Raw genomic sequence first — 17,178 nt, forward strand, 5'->3', positions numbered from 1 at the left:
AGAAATATTTGAAAACAGACAAGCATATATCTCATTTTTATTTGTAACTGCATCATCTGTAAATTAAAGGTTGAAAACTCCTATTTGTTTGCAGAACTTTTTTGGGGGGGAACCTCAAACATGCTGTTTTAAAACAATGAAAGGGATAGGACTTGCATTAACTTTACAGAGCTTCAGATGTAGCTACTCTACAATGAAAAGAGCTAGATTTTCAGATATGTGAATGGGAATAATTTTTTTAATATCATTACTGATAAAGGATATTGAGTTAATTTTATGCAACTGCTATAAATTGGACAGGGGGCAAAAATAAGCAAGTTAGTCTTTTAAAATAAAATTACCTTCACTTGAACAGCCATAAATTTAAGCCCTGCTCCATTTATAAATCTGTTGAAGTCTATTCAGGGGGACTGTTCACATGAATAAAACTTCTGTTTTAGGTGTTCATACCAGTGGACCTAATATTGTTTTCTATTTAAACAAAAGCTACTGCATAAAATCATTGAAAGAAATACAATGGGTAGGAATTAAGGCGCATGTGTGTATATGTGTATATGTATTTATATTTAATATTAATATGAACTACAATATGCATTGTCTGTATTTTTATCATGTGAACTTTAAAATGCAAACCTGATAGAGGAATTGATTTGTGGAAACAACTCTGTATAGAATTGTTCATGTTGTGTCTGATTACAAAATAGTGTAACACAGTTTTGTAAGTCTCAACATTTTTGGAGCTTTTTGCTCTGTAGTATTGTCAGAGTAAAGGTGGCATTGAGGCTCTGAACCCTTATCAATTTCTGCATTTACAGTTTGAAATGTATTAAAAAAAAATGTGAAAAGAAATTGTCTTAATTGAGAAACCACAATCCTTATTTATAAAATACTTGCTTTGTTGTTTTGACATTTTAAAATATAAAAAGTAAACAGACATCTATTTAAAGTGGATAGTGATAGTCATGATAAAAGGCAGCCAGTAAAATACTAAAATGTCATGCAGTAGCAACTCAGATGCCTTTACAGTAATAGACTGCACTATGGATCACTTAGCAGGGATCCTCCCAGATTACAGAAAGGGTCACACTTAGACATGCCCATAGTGACTGGAACACTTGAAACTATAACTTTTTCTAGTTGCTTACATACCTTTTTTTGGTTTTATTGTCCCGCTTTTCTAAACTGTGGTTGCTTTGTGACTGTAAACCTTACAGTACTGCATTCAGCCTTAAATACAGTATATTTCAGTACTGCATGAAGTTATTAGTGTGAGGTAGAGCAAAGTGTTACACTGATTGTAGTATTTCTGTACAGTCTTAGTCTAATGCAATAGTGATAGAGTTGTGGAAGGAGGTGGTAAGGAACCTGCGCTGGGCACCTGATGTCCACTGCCTTTGTACCTGCTTCAGCTGCTCTGGCAGCTGTCTCGTCTGCTTCTGTCTATAGATAGGACTGGTTTTATTAACAAAATTCTCTCTTGCCCCTCTTGATCATTCAAGATATGCTGTGATCGCTTTCGGATGTGCCAGCTGCCCCAAACTTACATGTGGACGAGAAGGCTGTGGAACTGAGTTTTGCTACCACTGTAAGCAGATTTGGCATCCAAACCAGACCTGTGATGCTGCTCGCCAGGAGAGAGCTCAAAGTCTGCGCCTGAGAACCATCCGTTCTTCATCTATTAGTTACAGCCAGGAATCTGGAGCAGCAGGTATTTATGATTAGGATACTGTGTGTCTGTAAAATATCTTTTTAGTGCATTTGCACAATTAACTCTAAAAAGGAAAGAACTGAATAGTAGCACGGTAGATACTAGTTGCTTTGTCTTTCAGAAATGTAAAATACACAATTTTAAGTTTGAATTCGAATTTTAAATGTTATAATTTGAAGTACTTTATGACCACAGCACCTGACTTCAATCTTACAGGCTTGTCAGAATTTTAAATTCTTCCTTTGTAGCTGAAAAATGTGAAGTCAAAGGAACTCTCTAAAGCGTGCTCTGTGTTTGGCAGGTTGACTTCAGTAGCTGTATAACTTACACACTGGGAACACTTAGTTTCTCCCCTGTAGGTGAAATTTCACAGGACTGCTAATAATAAAAGCTGTTAAAAATAAAATTCAAACCCACTGATTGTCTGCTTTCAAAAGAGACTATTAGTCTGATGCTGGCTCTGATGTTTGACATCTGTTTGTTAGTACTAATTTCTGTTCTTCAATAAAATGCTCATCTGTCTTGGCTACCAGAAAGCTAACAATTCCATCTTCTTAAAATTGAACCTGTTTGTAACCCCCGAAAAAAGAGGATAGACTATTCAGAGTAGTATTTTGCAGAGCAAGAGTCCAATTTGCTGTTGATAAGAATTGGCTCTGAGTTTCACCAAACTCTGATATATTTGGCAGCTTCTGTGTCTGCCTGACCAAACAAGGTAGATACTTGGGGAGAAGAGTTTCTCTTGCACCTTGAATGTAGTTAGCACTGTCGTTCTCCAGTCCAGCCCTAGACTTGAGTCTCTTATTTGTGCTGGGTCATTTTAACTAGGCACTCCATCTTGTCTTAAAAATTGTCATCTTGCTCTAGTTTTCAAATAAATTTTAAAATAAACTTTGAATAAATTATCCTGGCAGCTCCTTTCCTTGCCCTCTCAGTCACTCCCAGCATGAACAGCAGTAGCCCTGCCGTACCCGTGCTGTATGAACTTGCTCAGTTTAGTTACTGCCCCGTAGGCTGTGCATCTGTTCCCATCTGGGAATAGCTACTGCATCCTTTCAGCTGCTCGCTGTCCTTTTGCACTGGAGTTGGGAGAGGTACTGTTTCTGCTGGTTCTGCACCTATTTGGATATTCTTTATATCGAGTATAACCCCTCTTTTCCTTTTGTCCTACCTAGTAGCACAGAGGCAGTAAACTTAAACTTCTGCACTAGGAGCTGCAAGTTATGGCTGCTGCTGTGAATAAATAGCTTGTCCCAAAGTGCAGATGCTACCCAGTAATGTGAAGGAATGAAGATCACGACTGTGGTTGTGTCAGCGTACACGTATTTCACTGTTGCTCAATGACCCCTTGTTTGTTAATGATAGAGCTAGTCACTTAACAGCGTTCTTCAATATTTGACTTGGGAACAAGGAGACCCTCCAGAATTTCCTTTTTGCTACAATATTTTTTTTCTAGGGAGTAAGTAAGTATTAAGTAGGGCTGTGAAAAGGACTCAAGAGGAGGTTGGTGATAGCAAAGAAATGCACTTAATATGGAAGGGGAGATGGATTTGAGGTAAGAAGAAGAAATAAGAGCGGAGGCTGAATATTCGACTAAAAGATTCATAACAGCATGAAGTGTAAAAGGGGATTATATTTAAAGAGACCATATTATCAGTCCTGTATTAACATACCTATTTAATGTCCCACTCTAATATATATTGTATTAAGCTTAGAAAATCTTTGAACAGAGTGTATGCATTAACTATTCAATTACTTGAATGTGATCTAATACACCTTATTTTCATTAGTTTTACTTGGTCCAAGGTTTACAAATGCAAATAGCTATCAAGTCATTGCCAAATCAAGATTTGTAAAGCAAACTTATAATAAACTTCTTCCATTTTTCAGATAATGGTTCGGTCAGTTTTATCGAACATATGTCTATGTTTTGATTAAATCTGCTTGTCTAAAGAACTGATATGATCTTAATATTCATTTTTAAACAGCTGATGACATAAAGCCATGCCCACGCTGTGCTGCTTATATAATAAAAATGAATGATGGAAGCTGCAATCATATGACTTGTGCTGTCTGTGGCTGTGAATTCTGTTGGCTATGTATGAAAGAGATCTCAGATTTACATTATTTAAGGTATGTTTAAGAAAAGATCTATGTGGTTGGTAATTTGTTTTCTAAAGTATATAGAAGTAGATTCCTGGGTGCTCTAATTAGGTCTGGCTTTCTTCCTATTGGAGTAGAGAATCACAGTTGAAGTATCCATATCTGAGTATTAAGTTAGTTTTCAATGCATGTATTTAAATTAATGCTTTGTTATTTCTTACTTTAAAATATTTTTCTAAGTTTCATGCATGCAATGTGTACTTAGTACAACAAATGAAGTGTTTTAGATGAGCATACCCACTCTTTTTACTAATGTATTAATACTGCTGTATTGTCTTCGTAGTAAGCAATGCAAAAACTCTGATTATATAAGTTACCCATGAACCACAGATTGGCATGTGGTAATATGCAATATGCATCTCTTTACATGGCAAAATATGCTGAAAAGGAAAAAAAAACCAAAAAACAAACACCAAACTGAAGAAATTATAACTGTTGATTTGGCACCCATAACATCTGTAACTTGGATCTAAGAACAATAATTTTGTACTAGAGAACAGTTCAGTAGTGTATAGTTATGTTGATTTATTTACAATTTCTTTACAGTTTTCTTACTTCTTTCTATTAGCCCATCAGGTTGCACATTTTGGGGAAAGAAACCATGGAGCCGTAAGAAGAAAATACTGTGGCAACTAGGGACACTTGTTGGAGCTCCTGTAGGAATTGCCTTAATAGCTGGCATTGCTATTCCTGCTATGATTATTGGAATTCCTGTGTATGTGGGACGTAAGGTAAAATGTGCTACAACTCCTAACATGCTTCAGGTTTTACCTTCTGCATTGTATGACTTGGGTAAATATATGTTCAGTTGGCTACCTTCACCAGCCTTTAAAAAAACACAAAGCAAAAAAACTAAACAACCCCCAAAAAACCAAACAACTAACCCCTGAATTGTTTAAGGATATTTGTTTCAATTGTACAGGAAGGAGAAGCAGTGTTTTTAAGAATGTAGTTCCTCTTAAAACACTGAACAACTTCCAATTTCTGCATCTTGCCATGGAAGTTCTTGCATGGTTTTTCAAAATTGCTCTGTTTTTAATCCCTTGTTTCCTTTAGAATTAAACAATATTTAGAGGAGAAGGAAGGCAAAAGGGAAATCCTTCTTATTTTTCTTAAGAGCAGATAGTTACCAGTCTTTTAATATAATATTCTGCTAGTATAGGTTTGTGCATGAACACATGTAAGCATTTATACTCAGCAGCTTGTTAATCGCCTTGGGCCAGTCCACCACGCAGAGCGGTGTTCAGTGCAGGTAGCTAGACAGCATCTGTCTTCACTTCACTGTTTGTGGGAACCAGCTAGAAATTACCATGTTAATCAGAAGGCAGTTGATGTATTTCCTCTCAAAAATACAATAGCTTTTAGTATAAAGTAAATGACAAATCGCAAGGAAAACAAAAGTTAATTACATCTCCTATTTGTAATTTAGGGTAAACTAGTAAGTTATCCAAATCTTTTGGAAATGGGCTTTTTGAAATGATGGCTTGGTTCAGCAGGTGCTAAGTGTTCAGTTACGTGTACTGGATGGCATAATCAGAAGATTTGTTTTTCTGCTTTTATCAGCATGGATTCTCACAGTGACTGGCACAGACACATAATTCTACATTTATTGGGGGGGGTGGGGGGGGAAGTGTTTCTCTCTCACATAAGCTGTTGCTGCTAGACAAGAAGTCCAGGGATGCAGCTTTTCCACTGTATTTTTTCATCTTTTTCTTTCAAGCAAGTACTCCTACCTTCTGCTACAGTTGTTTTTTGGCTCTTCTATTCTGTTCTTAGTCCCAGTCATTGGAAGCTTATAAATGATAAGAGGAAGAAGGCAGCAGTTATCTGTTTCATATTCCTATTGTGTGTTCTGCTTTTCTCATTAGATTTTGGGATAGGTCCCCATCACTAAGCGCCTTTCACGTATTAATGGTAAAGTCTCAGAGAGTTAGTCTGTGAGGGCAGCCTCATGAGAATTTCCATTGTACCCCACTACTTAATGGTCATTTTTCTGTGACTCCTGTCACATGTTTGCACTTTTCTCCAAAACATGTGATGATGGAGATTCCACAGGCTCTCCAAGCCTAATTTTCTTAGTAAAATAGATTTTTCAAACATAAATGTAAATTCTCTTCCTACACTAAATTCTTACTGCCCTATCTTCAGCTGACATAAAGTATCCTTTTGCTTTGCAATATCCCATTACATATTTGATGCTTTTTAAGTCCGCTTTCATTCTTATCTCTAAACAAACACTTCCAGTTTTTCTTGACAAACTGTCAAGAAAACAGACAGTTTTAGACTTCTGATGCTCATCTTCTCTTCTGGATTTCCTTCCAGTTGTTCATTGCTTCCTTCCAGCGTTTGTTTTTGTCCAGTTTGAATATAGCAGTGAAGCTGAAACATTACTACTGCTGAGTTAAATGAAAGGGTGATCCTGTGCATATAACTACCAGTTATCTCTCTCTCAACAACATGCTATTTTCATTTTGCGTACTCTAAAACACATACCCTTCCCCACTGTACTGGTAATTTAGGCAATTGGTCCCTTCCTACGGGTAGTCTTGAACTCATTACTATTGTGCTGCATCTTAGTCATTTCAGGCCATTTTTTTCAACTTCTCAAGACTAGTATGAGTTCTGATATTCTTGTAACCTTGCCAGATTGTATTGGCCTGAAATTCAACACACACATGCTTCTCTTTCCATCTTCCAGCTTAATGAAAATGTTGAATACTCTTGGATCCAGGGCATATCTCTTGAAAAAGTATAGGGTGAAGAGTTGCAGTTCGGGGAGTAAAAAAAACTAATGACAACTCGGATGTTTTCTGTCTGTTTTACATGAAATTAGTAGTAGTTTTCTCTAGTTCATTTTTCAGTCTGGACCATTACAACCTCTTGAGTGTCATGCAAGAAAATGTCAAAATTTTGTTCAAGTTGGCGCGTGACATCTGTTTTTCTCCATCCTCAAGGCTAGCTTGTCACAGAAGAAAATCAAATTGATGTGATTTCTACTTGAAAAAAATCAGTGTGGCCTCTATTTCCTGCATTTGCTTTGGTGTCTACAAGTTCCCAGTTTTCAGTTCACTAGTCTTTAATTCCCCAGCTTCTTGTTTTACACCTTTTTAAATATTATCATTGCAGTTTAACTTTTTCCAGTTTTCCTGATTTTTTTTTTTTCCTCCCAGACATCTATGAATACTAATTTTTGAAAATTATTATTAGGAGCTCTGAAATGGGGTCTGTGGAGATATTTTTCAGATCAGGTCATATAACTCCACTCTAACCTGCTGTTTTCCTACAGATCTTACTCCTTTGTCACCAGTTACCTCGCTCACAGTTGATCTTTAGTGACAACTGAAGGGAAAAAAATTGAACAGGCCTTCGGTTTAATCCGCTGGCTGTCTTTCCTTTTTGTTAAATAACAAATTGATCCATTTTGGTCTTCCTCTTACTAGCAGTGTACTTCTAGAATAATTTCTTGTTGACTTTGATGTCCCTTGCTTTTTGTCTCCTCTATTTTAACCTTTCTGATTTTGTTCTGACACCTTCATGCTGTTCCTTTATACCCATTCACAGTAATCTGACCTACTTTCTATTTTCTTAATGCTGCTGCTGCTTCAGTAAAGGAAGCTTCACTGTTCTTTTACAACATTCTGTCTGTCTTCTGCATTGGAAGGGTTTGTGCTTGTGCTTTGATAGTTTCCTTAAGGAAGTGCTAGTCCTCCCTTTTATAGATATAAGTCTTGTAACCTGCCAGTTTTCTGCATTTATGGAAATCCCTCTCCTTCTGGCCCAGTGTTTTTGTTTTGGATATTCCTTATTCTTTACTCAATATTTGGAAGTCTCTTATTTCATAGTCATTCCTACCAATGTAACCTTCTATCTTCATGTTTTCAATCAGTTTCTCCTCTGTAACCACTCCCTTTCGTTCCTTTTTGTTGCTTTATGTTTAAGGAATCCAGTAGTCTTTATAGGTATCTTTGTTTGTTGTATGCTTTTTGTTTCGGTACTTAAAATTGGCCATAATAGTAAAATTCGATGCCTGGGGTGATTCTGCTAATTGCTTACAGAGCCCCATGAAACCTGATCTTCCTGGGTTTGTAATTCTTAGAGGCTCGTACTGTGAGAGTGTTCCTGTTCAATTTTTCCTTTTTAATCCATAGGTATGTTCCACATTCAGGTGCTCCCTCACTCCATGTTGCTCTTTGTATAATGCACCTCAGAGCAAGTAAATGCATTCTCGTTATACAAAGTTCAGTGTCTTCTCTGCCCTTTCCTTGACTGTCTTGCCTGAACAAATCCAAATACTTTGAAGTTTATTCCAAAATCAGAACTACCCTACCAAATCTCTAATTGAAACTACAATTTAGAAAGCACAGCATTTAATAAAACTTCCAGTTCATTTTTGTCGTTCTTTTTGCAGTAGCAAATTGATACAAAAATACTGTGATTATCCTCTTAGTACCCTCTTTTGTGTTCCTCCTTAGATGTAGTGAGGATTAACTTAGCCTCATGACAACCATTAAAATCGCGACCTATTGTTCCTTTGTAATTATGTCTTAACCAGGAATGATGACAGATGAAGTGCGTGTCCCTGAAAAGCCATGTTCCTAGAGAGAGTAAATGAAGCACACAAAACGTAGGAAATATCTGTAAAACAGTGATCTTTGAAGGCCTTTCAGGTTCATGTAGGATTTGTAGCAGATAAGTTTGAGGCAGTCCCATTGCAGAGTTATTACAGACTTGAACCATCAGTAAGGGTTTTGGTTAGCAGATTCCTCGGTAACTAAGACTCAGGTTTGCTAAAATATTTCCCGTCTCAACAGCTTGTCACGAGAGGGTGCCAGAGCAATGGAGTTCTTGCTCTCCCCGCTCCCAGGATACGTTTGGTGAAGGCTGCCTTACTACACGATTTTCCTGGCTCTGTTTCCATAATCTGTGAAAGTTTCACTCCATTTTGTTCAGAGGAAACATGGCTGGGAATAAGTGTCAATTTGATCAGATGTGGTGATTCTTTGATCCTGAAAATTGTCTACTTTTCCTAACTATGTAAGCTGGAGTAATGATTGAACAAACAAGCAAAAAAAAAAGCTGTTCGGTGATGTAGCTCTTCTAACTTGAGGGTGAAAGTAAATGCTTAGTTGCTGGATGGGAGGTCTTCTAACTTTTAAGAAGTTGCCTAAAATTAAGAAATATATAAATTTTCTTTTCTTTTGAGATAAGGAATAAATGATGACATAGCACGTGGCCTCTCTGGAAGAGAGCAGGGTACAGATTCCAAACTATTATATGTCAGTTCTTCCATCCTTGCAGCAATGTATTATTGATGACGATAATACTCTAAAAACCCTTTCTTCTTTTCTTCTCTCAAGATTCACAATCGATATGAAGGCAAAGACATTTCAAAGCACAAACGAAACTTGGCTATAGCAGGTGGTGTAACCTTATCTGTAATTGTTTCTCCAGTTGTAGCTGCGGTAACTGTAGGTAAGCAAACACTACTATTTTGTGTATTGGTAGCACCTTGCAACCAGAACTCTATAAGCACTCATCAATGAAACAGCTGAGATAAGTCCTATAGTTCCTTTTATAGGTGAAGGAACTGAGACAATGAGTCTGAGGTTATACGTTTATTGGGGCAGAATGGAGAATACAGTACTTAAGGAAACACGGCATTAAAATGAAGAATTAAAAGTAGTTTTTATCTTGCAAATTGAAGTTTCCACATTGTCATACCTGGCTTTTAAAACTGAAGTATTTAAAGCTTTTTTTAAACGACTGACCAAGAAAAAACTGTTGCCACAGAGTCTATTCATATTTGAATAACTTCATATCAAACTTTTCTCAACACAGAATAAAAATAGTCTCTTACACTTAACATGAGTCGTTGACAAACTATTTGTTATGCTCTCGGAGTCAGTTTGAATTCTATCACATTGTTTCTCATAAGCATTTTTGAGGATAGCATTTGAGGAAAATCTGGCTGTACATTACAAAATACTTGTCATCTTACCATGTAATTTCAAGATCACTGTAAACAAAATCTGATTGTTTTTTTTTTTGAAAGGAGTGGACTTGTCCAGCACTGCCTTGCTTCTCCTTTGTTGCAGCACAAGCATCTTTACAGTTGCACAGTAAGCTGCCACGGATAACTGATTCACGTTAAGACCCACCACTTAGTTTTAAGCCGGATCAGACCCCTGATTCATCACACAGTTGTGTGTGCGGTGTTCCCCCCTTGTGCCAGAAGTAATGCTCAGAGAGGAATGAGTGGCCTCGAGAAGACAGGGCCGCTTTTAGCAAGTGATGGTTTAAATTGGCCGTGAAGCTGTGGCTCTGAACTGCTTGTTAACAGTGGTGGACCACTGTGCAAACGCAAATATTGTAGTCGTAAAACTGTCTTGTCTGCATTGCATTGTTCTCATGTAGTTGTGGTGTCAGATCCCCGCTAAACAGGTAGTAGGACACAGAGTCTCATAGATGTATTTATAAGTCTGCTTTACCTCATTCTTTCGAGCTGTTTATTCCTGACCAGAGATAAAACTTGGTTCTTTAGGGAAAGCTATTGTGTTTTATTTTGTGGAGTTTTTGTGCTTGCCCTGTTGCCATTAGCACGTGGCCTTCAGTCTCAGGGCATTATATGGCTTCCAGAATAATGACCTTGAGAATATGGATTTCCTTCTTGAATGCTGAGGAATTTCCAGTGAAAGGGACTTTTTGTAACTGGAACAATTCTTTTAGTTTAGACGGAGGAGCCTTTGCATTGGGTCTGCCTCTGTCCTGGCTTTTTCAGAATGTGCCAGCTTGTCATTTTTCAGTCTGCCATTTTTCTGTACCTTCTGTGTACTTCCATCTGCAAAGCCATAGAATGGTTTAATTCATATGCCAAAGGAGTAACTTTCACAGACCACTAGAAGTGGTGGGATGGATGTATGTGTATATCTGCATACACTTTAGCCCACAGTTCCTTTCACTGGTTTCCCTTAACTCCTGCCACTCTGCTCCACAGAATTGTTTACTTTTAAGGAAAACTTGTATAATTAAAATTTTTAAATTGAATCAGCATGATACAATAAATATGAAAGATCCCACAGGAATAACAATGTTAAGTCCTATTAAATTGATAGGAAAGCCCTGTCTGACTTCAGTAGATGCAAAATCAAGCCCCTTATTAAATTAGTAGAGGTAGTAACATTTTTAGTTGAATAACATTTGAAATAGATCTCTGCTATTTCTGCTTCTCAGGTGGAACATTATTACAGTCCCCAGTGGAGCTTATATGACCCTTTAAAGTATTTTCATTTTGTTTGTAAAAGATGTTATGGACGTACTGGAAGTATTAATTCATCAAGCATTAAGCTTCTGTGCCTACCAATCTGATACAGGACATTCTGCCTGATGAAAGTATTTTCCTGTCATTTCACCATAGTGATTTACCAATACTTCTTAATTTTGGTCCCTCCTGATTTCTTTCAAGTGTGAAATATTAAGTAATCATGGAAAATGAAATAGCTTTTATGAAAGGTTCTAAAATATAAGTCACACTTAATGAAAGACTGTACTTTCCTCTGTAGGTATTGGTGTTCCTATTATGCTGGCTTACGTGTATGGAGTTGTTCCAATTTCCCTCTGCCGAAGTGGAGGCTGTGGTGTGTCAGCAGGCAATGGAAAAGGTGTCAGGATAGAATTTGATGATGAAAATGATATAAATGTTGGTGGAACAAATGCAGCTGTAGGTAAGAAAATTCCATGTTTCATTTTCTAGAATTTTGGGCTTTGTGACTTATATTTGATGGCCTTAGATACTAGAGTACTTATTTGCAGGAGAGGTACTGTACAGTTAGCACTGCCTCCACTCGCTGCTGAAAGACCAGCTCTCAGATGAGGATAGCTCCTCTGTGTTCGTGTTGTGCTGTGCTGTAATACAAGCATTAAAGCTTTTCTTGCCCATTTGAATCAAAGCCAGACTCAAGTAAAGTCTTTTCCATAGGTAAAAGTTTTAAGATAAAATTTATGCTGCTTTTTCAGAACAGTGGTTTGTGGAAGTTTGCTGGCTTTCATCTTTTTATCTATAATAGGGGGAACTAAATGCTGATCTGGTGCTACTTTTATTTTAATTACGTGAAAGTATTCTTTATGACAGGGTCTCTCTCTTTTCCTTGACTCCAAGTTACCTGTCCTATCAACGGTTAACTTTTTGGTATCTTAAGTATGTGATGTCAGGCATAACCATTATAGCAACTTCAAGTAAGGTCTCTTTTATTCTTTTTTTTTTTTTTTTTTGACAGAGTTATCTTTTTGTCACAGTATGTTTTATGGATCCTTTTTCTGAGCATAATTTTTGGAACTGTTTCCATGGTCACATTCTAGAAACTACTAAGTTCTACTTTCATAACTGACAAGCCTTCTTTATTTCTGTCTAGATACCACTTCAGTAGCAGAGGCACGTCATAACCCTAGCATAGGCGAAGGGAGCGTTGGAGGACTGACTGGCAGCTTGAGTGCAAGTGGTAGCCACATGGATAGAATAGGAGCCATTCGAGACAACCTAAGTGAAACCGCGAGTACCATGGCCCTGGCTGGGGCTAGTATAACAGGGAGTCTCTCAGGAAGTGCAATGGTTAACTGCTTTAACAGGTAAGAGATGTGCTTTCTACTGTACAGTATCCTGCTCTACATGTAAGCAGAGGAAGTGGTATTACTAGGTTTTTTGATTTTTATTTTTTAATTGGTTCCTATTAAAAGGAACTGTCTCTGGGAGACAGAGATAGTTCATCTCTGACAAACTTGCTGATTTCCAAGAGATCCTGCCAGACCACAATCCTCAAAGAAGAGTTTGAATTTTTTTCAGGGTGAGCGGGGCCTGAGATCTTGTTCTCCTGCTTTCCAGGAGAGCAGCCTCTACCCAGGAGTCAGAGGGAGGCACTTCATGTCTAACACAATCGAGTTCTCCGGTGCATCTCACCCCAAAGTCAGAACTGCTGACTTGTTCAGTAGTGTACAAGTACTAAGCTGTGCCTTCAGAAGACCTGGCTGGAGTGTGGATTCAAAATGGACTTGGGCAGGAGGGGAGGCAGCTGGGCACCTGGCCTTACCGAGGTGGCACCTTCTTGCCACTTATGTGCTCAGTGCCTCCTGTGAATTGGGGCCTTACTGTTTGTCGTCTGTCCCACACCCTGAAGGGAAAGGCAGTGTCTGGAAAGGATTGTTAATGTTTAGGGCTCAGGATGGAATTTGCTCTTTAAATCGGGTGCTAACACTGCTCTTTTTCTTGAGTAATTTGGAAGTCCAGTCTATATAGAATAAGGAGGGCAGGATAGGATCGAGTTTCCTTATGTGTTTCAGGCTGTGACTGCTGAGTGAGGTATATCTATTCCTTTCTTTAAAGAACTGAGAGTGGAAAACAAAACAAAAAAACTCTTCCAGTTCACTGTCAGAACATAGATAAACAAGGCATTTGGAAAAAAGCTTATAATTTGATTTCTGGTTTATCTGCTCGGCCCAACTTAAGATTGCTCAGGTTTCTATTATTCCTGTTGCAGTTGATAACAGTATAATATAAAGCAGAGTACAGAAGACAGTTCTCTGCCTGTTATTTGATTAGTAACAATTTTGCAGCTGAAGAAACAGGGGAACCATGATGTCTTGAACTTATGTATCCTTCTGATTGTTTTTTCCATTTTTAGAGTACAATACACTATCTGCAAAAGAATTGTAGTGAAGCCTGGAAATTGTTCTTGTAAATCTCAGGGAGGAAAGAATCCAGAACCTCTGCTTAACATGCAACATTTTGCTTTGTTGAGAAATTGATCTGGTTTTGCTTTGGGGTGTGTTTGGTTTGGTTTGGTTTTTTAATCAGAAAATAGTCATTTTTGACAGTGGGAAGAGAGGTAGGGTAAATATGCGCAGCTGTACTGGAGTAACTAATAAACTCTACTGAATGGTGGAGAAACTCTTCAAGGTGACACTAATTTTCAACTAGTGTGCTTTAACTGTAGCAGCAGTATATGTAACTCTTTTTTTTTTTTTCTTTCTCTCCAAGACTGGAAGTACAAGCAGATGTGCAGAAAGAACGATACAGTCTGAGTGGAGAATCTGGCACAGTTAGCTTGGGAACAGTTAGTGATAATGCCAGTACCAAAGCAATGGCAGGATCCATTCTGAACTCCTACATCCCTTTGGACAGGTAAGAGAAATGCGGTGAAAACAGAAGATCAATAAGCCTTGCTTATTAAAGGATATTCTAAGCATGCCTCAGCTGTTCTACTTTAAAGATTACCCTTTGAAACTGCCAATATTGTTACAAATTGAATTACACGTGACTGCTTATATTTGCCAAGGTTATTTCCAAAGAGGAACGCCATTGCTGTAACTCAGTAAAGTGTTTGATCTTTCACACTTTGTGTTTTTCTTCGGGCTGTTTATTTGGTTAAACACTTTTCTGAAACAAGTTGCATCTCTCTAGTGTTCTTTTGCTATGTATCTTGGAAAGCAGTAAGTGTTCTGCTGTGTTAGCTGGCTTGTCTTTCATGACGTCTTACGCTCACGGATTCTTTCTTGTTCTAGGGAAGGTAACAGTATGGAAGTGCAAGTGGATATTGAATCAAAGCCAGCCAAATTCAGACACAACAGCGGAAGCAGTAGTGTTGATGATGGCAGTGCTGCAGGTCGTAGTAATGCCGGTTGTTCATCGGCCTGCTTGCCAGAAAGTAAATCTAGTGCCACCAAGTGGTCCAAAGAAACAACAGCAGGAAAAAAATGTAAAGGTAAGCTGAGAAAGAAGAGTAGCATGAAGATAAATGAGACAAGAGAGGACATGGATGCTCAGCTGTTGGAACAACAAAGCACAAACTCCAGTGAATTTGACTCTCCCTCTCTTAGCGATAGTATTCCATCTGTAGCGGATTCTCACTCGAGTCATTTTTCTGAGTTCAGTTGCTCAGATATGGAAAGTATGAAAACTTCCTGTAGCCATGGTTCCAGCGACTATCATACTCGCTTTACCACAGTCAGCGTTCTCCCAGAGGTGGAAAATGATCGCTTGGAAAACTCTCCGCAGCCAAGTGGAATGCCTGCGCCTGTTCCAACAGCCCCAAGCACTGATGTTCCACAGCTGAGTTACATTGCTGAGGAAAGCATTAATAACGGATCTTTGAAAGATGTAGATTTAGGTGTTGGTGAAACACTGAAAGAAACAAACAACAACCATTCACAACATGCTGTCGAATTAAGCACTGCTATTCAGACTGAAATTTAAGCCTATAAGTGCTGCAAATATATATTTACCACTAAAGAACCCTGTCTGAAAGCTGGTTCAATTACATGCGACTTCCGTAAGTTTCAGGTGACCAGCAGAAGCAAGGTTTTGATACAACTGCATTTTATATATACTTGTCTGATAAGGCAGAACACTTCATATGGATCTCAGACCTGTGTGAAGAGACGGGAAGGCTTTAACCAAGTGCATTACAGCAGTACAAATACGTCCATGTTTTGTATTTTTGCCACAACTTTGCTTGAAAGCATATACTTGGTGTATTTAGATAAAAACTGGTAAATTCTTAATATGTTAAACGCTGAAATGAATAATATGTCCTGCACTGTTCACTTGGAAAATATGGGGTTTGGGATAAATGGGTGTTAGCTGAGCGTTAGTGACTTAAAACCATTCTTGTGTGAACTCTGTTTAAGGGAAGCAAAAGTTTTGCAGAGACCTATACAAACGTATTTCAAACAGTGAATATTCGTAATGATAATTTTGTTTCATAACTGGACACACTGTATTTAGAATGCATGTAGAATGAACCGCATATCTTCAGATGGATGTAGCCTGTGTCAGAAGTGTTTGTATGTGTGTACACTTTGAGCAAGGTTATGGCATTTTACATAGTTTTGAAACAGAAGAAATTGGTACTTAATATATGGTGGAATGGAGACGTCGCCTGTGAAGAACAGTGGGGTTACCTATTTATTCATGCAACCAACCATGCAGCAGATAAGGCTTCTATATAGTGTATAAAAACTGTAAAATAACAATCCAGTGATTTATAAACATTGTAGAAAAGCAGATGCAGTTACCTTTCATTAGGGGGGAAAACGGTGTCCCATCAATTCTTGGTGCCTTTGGAAAAGACTGGGTTTGAAGTGCCTGGTCGTTTGAGGATTTTACTGTAATGTTTTCCAGAATGTCCTCTTTGGCCACCTTCGATCACAAAAGGAAATTCTAGTGAATAAAATGACTGTGGTAGATAAATGTATAATAATAATACTGAAGTATTAGCCTACCAAAGACTCACTCAGGCTTTAGTGGACATGACATCTCTTTGCAAGACATGCATATCTTCAGTCCCAGAATCAAAGTGCAGTGCAATGATGCCCAAGTGCAAAGATGGGTTCCAAATATGCTGGCTTTTTTCTTTTCCTTTTGCATATGGAAGATGTACAGCTGAACACAAGCTGAAGTTGGCCAAAGCGCCTGCACTGTTAACATTTTTTTTTTTTGCTATGTAATTCACTAAAATGAAAAAAAAAAAAAAAAAAATTGTGAATATCAGAATAACAGTTAACAATGTTCTGTCTTGTGTTTCATGTATTGCCATTATGGTGCTACTGGAAGTTTGGTTGGATAAAAAGAAAATGCCATCAGCTGCAGTCCTCTTCCATGACTTAGCCTCACCGGTTTCAGTAATATGCTTATAACACTAGTGCCAGTTATGTTATTTGATAATGCTTGTTACAGTATTTGTATATTTGCAATTCAGTTTTGCTCAATAATATGCGTGTAAACTGCCTATCTGAAATAAATGTCTAAATACTGACTTCTAGTGGTCCTTTGTTTAGTGTGCTGATTAGCCGTATAAAAACATGTATGTTCCCAGAAGGTGCTTTTTTTTTTTCTGTAAGGTGCTGGCTGCTGTTACCTCTTGTTGCCTTTTAAACACTTTCATTTTGTTAGGTGTGCTTTGGAAATTGAACGTTCCGATACTTAGAAATACAAGATCTAAAGTTAGTTGCATTTTGCACAAGACTTGAACCTGATGTCTTTTCATGTTAAAGAATAACAAGCGGAGCTGCCTCTGTGGCAGGCAGGACAGTAAATGGTTTTCTGAGAGGACGCGGCTCTGGCATAAGCATATTACTCTTTAAACAAAATTGCACCAGCTTGGTACAAGTGGACAGGCTATGGTCAGGTTGCTGAGCTAAACTCAAACTCTTCTTTCTCCATTTAAAGTGATGCTTTTCTCGACTCACAGTGTTTGTATGAAGTTCATTCTGAAACACTGCAGGCTGGCCAGAGTTTCTGGGTAACAACTGGTATTTTT

The 17,178-nt window shown here is 38.0% G+C and overlaps 1 protein-coding gene across 4 annotated transcripts in view; it reads left to right on the plus strand.

Moving 5' to 3' along the window:
* The window catches only part of RNF19A (ring finger protein 19A, RBR E3 ubiquitin protein ligase), a 59,943-nt gene extending 43,263 nt beyond the window's left edge, over positions 1–16,680 (plus strand). For all 4 annotated transcript variants that reach the window (XM_087748875.1, XM_087748882.1, XM_087748899.1 and 1 more), the window contains 8 exons: positions 1,500–1,708; positions 3,697–3,841; positions 4,440–4,602; positions 9,229–9,343; positions 11,431–11,592; positions 12,280–12,493; positions 13,899–14,042; positions 14,423–16,680. In XM_087748875.1, coding sequence (XP_087605001.1) covers positions 1,500–1,708; positions 3,697–3,841; positions 4,440–4,602; positions 9,229–9,343; positions 11,431–11,592; positions 12,280–12,493; positions 13,899–14,042; positions 14,423–15,113 — 1,843 coding nt within the window. In that variant the 3' untranslated portion in view covers positions 15,114–16,680. The remainder of the gene's footprint in view (positions 1–1,499; positions 1,709–3,696; positions 3,842–4,439; positions 4,603–9,228; positions 9,344–11,430; positions 11,593–12,279; positions 12,494–13,898; positions 14,043–14,422) is intronic.
* Positions 16,681–17,178: the final 498 nt, after the last annotated feature.

The sequence above is a fragment of the Nipponia nippon genome, unplaced genomic scaffold (assembly GCF_047370975.1).
Source record: "Nipponia nippon isolate SJK-2023a ecotype South Korea unplaced genomic scaffold, ASM4737097v1 scaffold_1, whole genome shotgun sequence".
Classification (NCBI taxonomy): Eukaryota; Metazoa; Chordata; class Aves; order Pelecaniformes; family Threskiornithidae; genus Nipponia; species Nipponia nippon.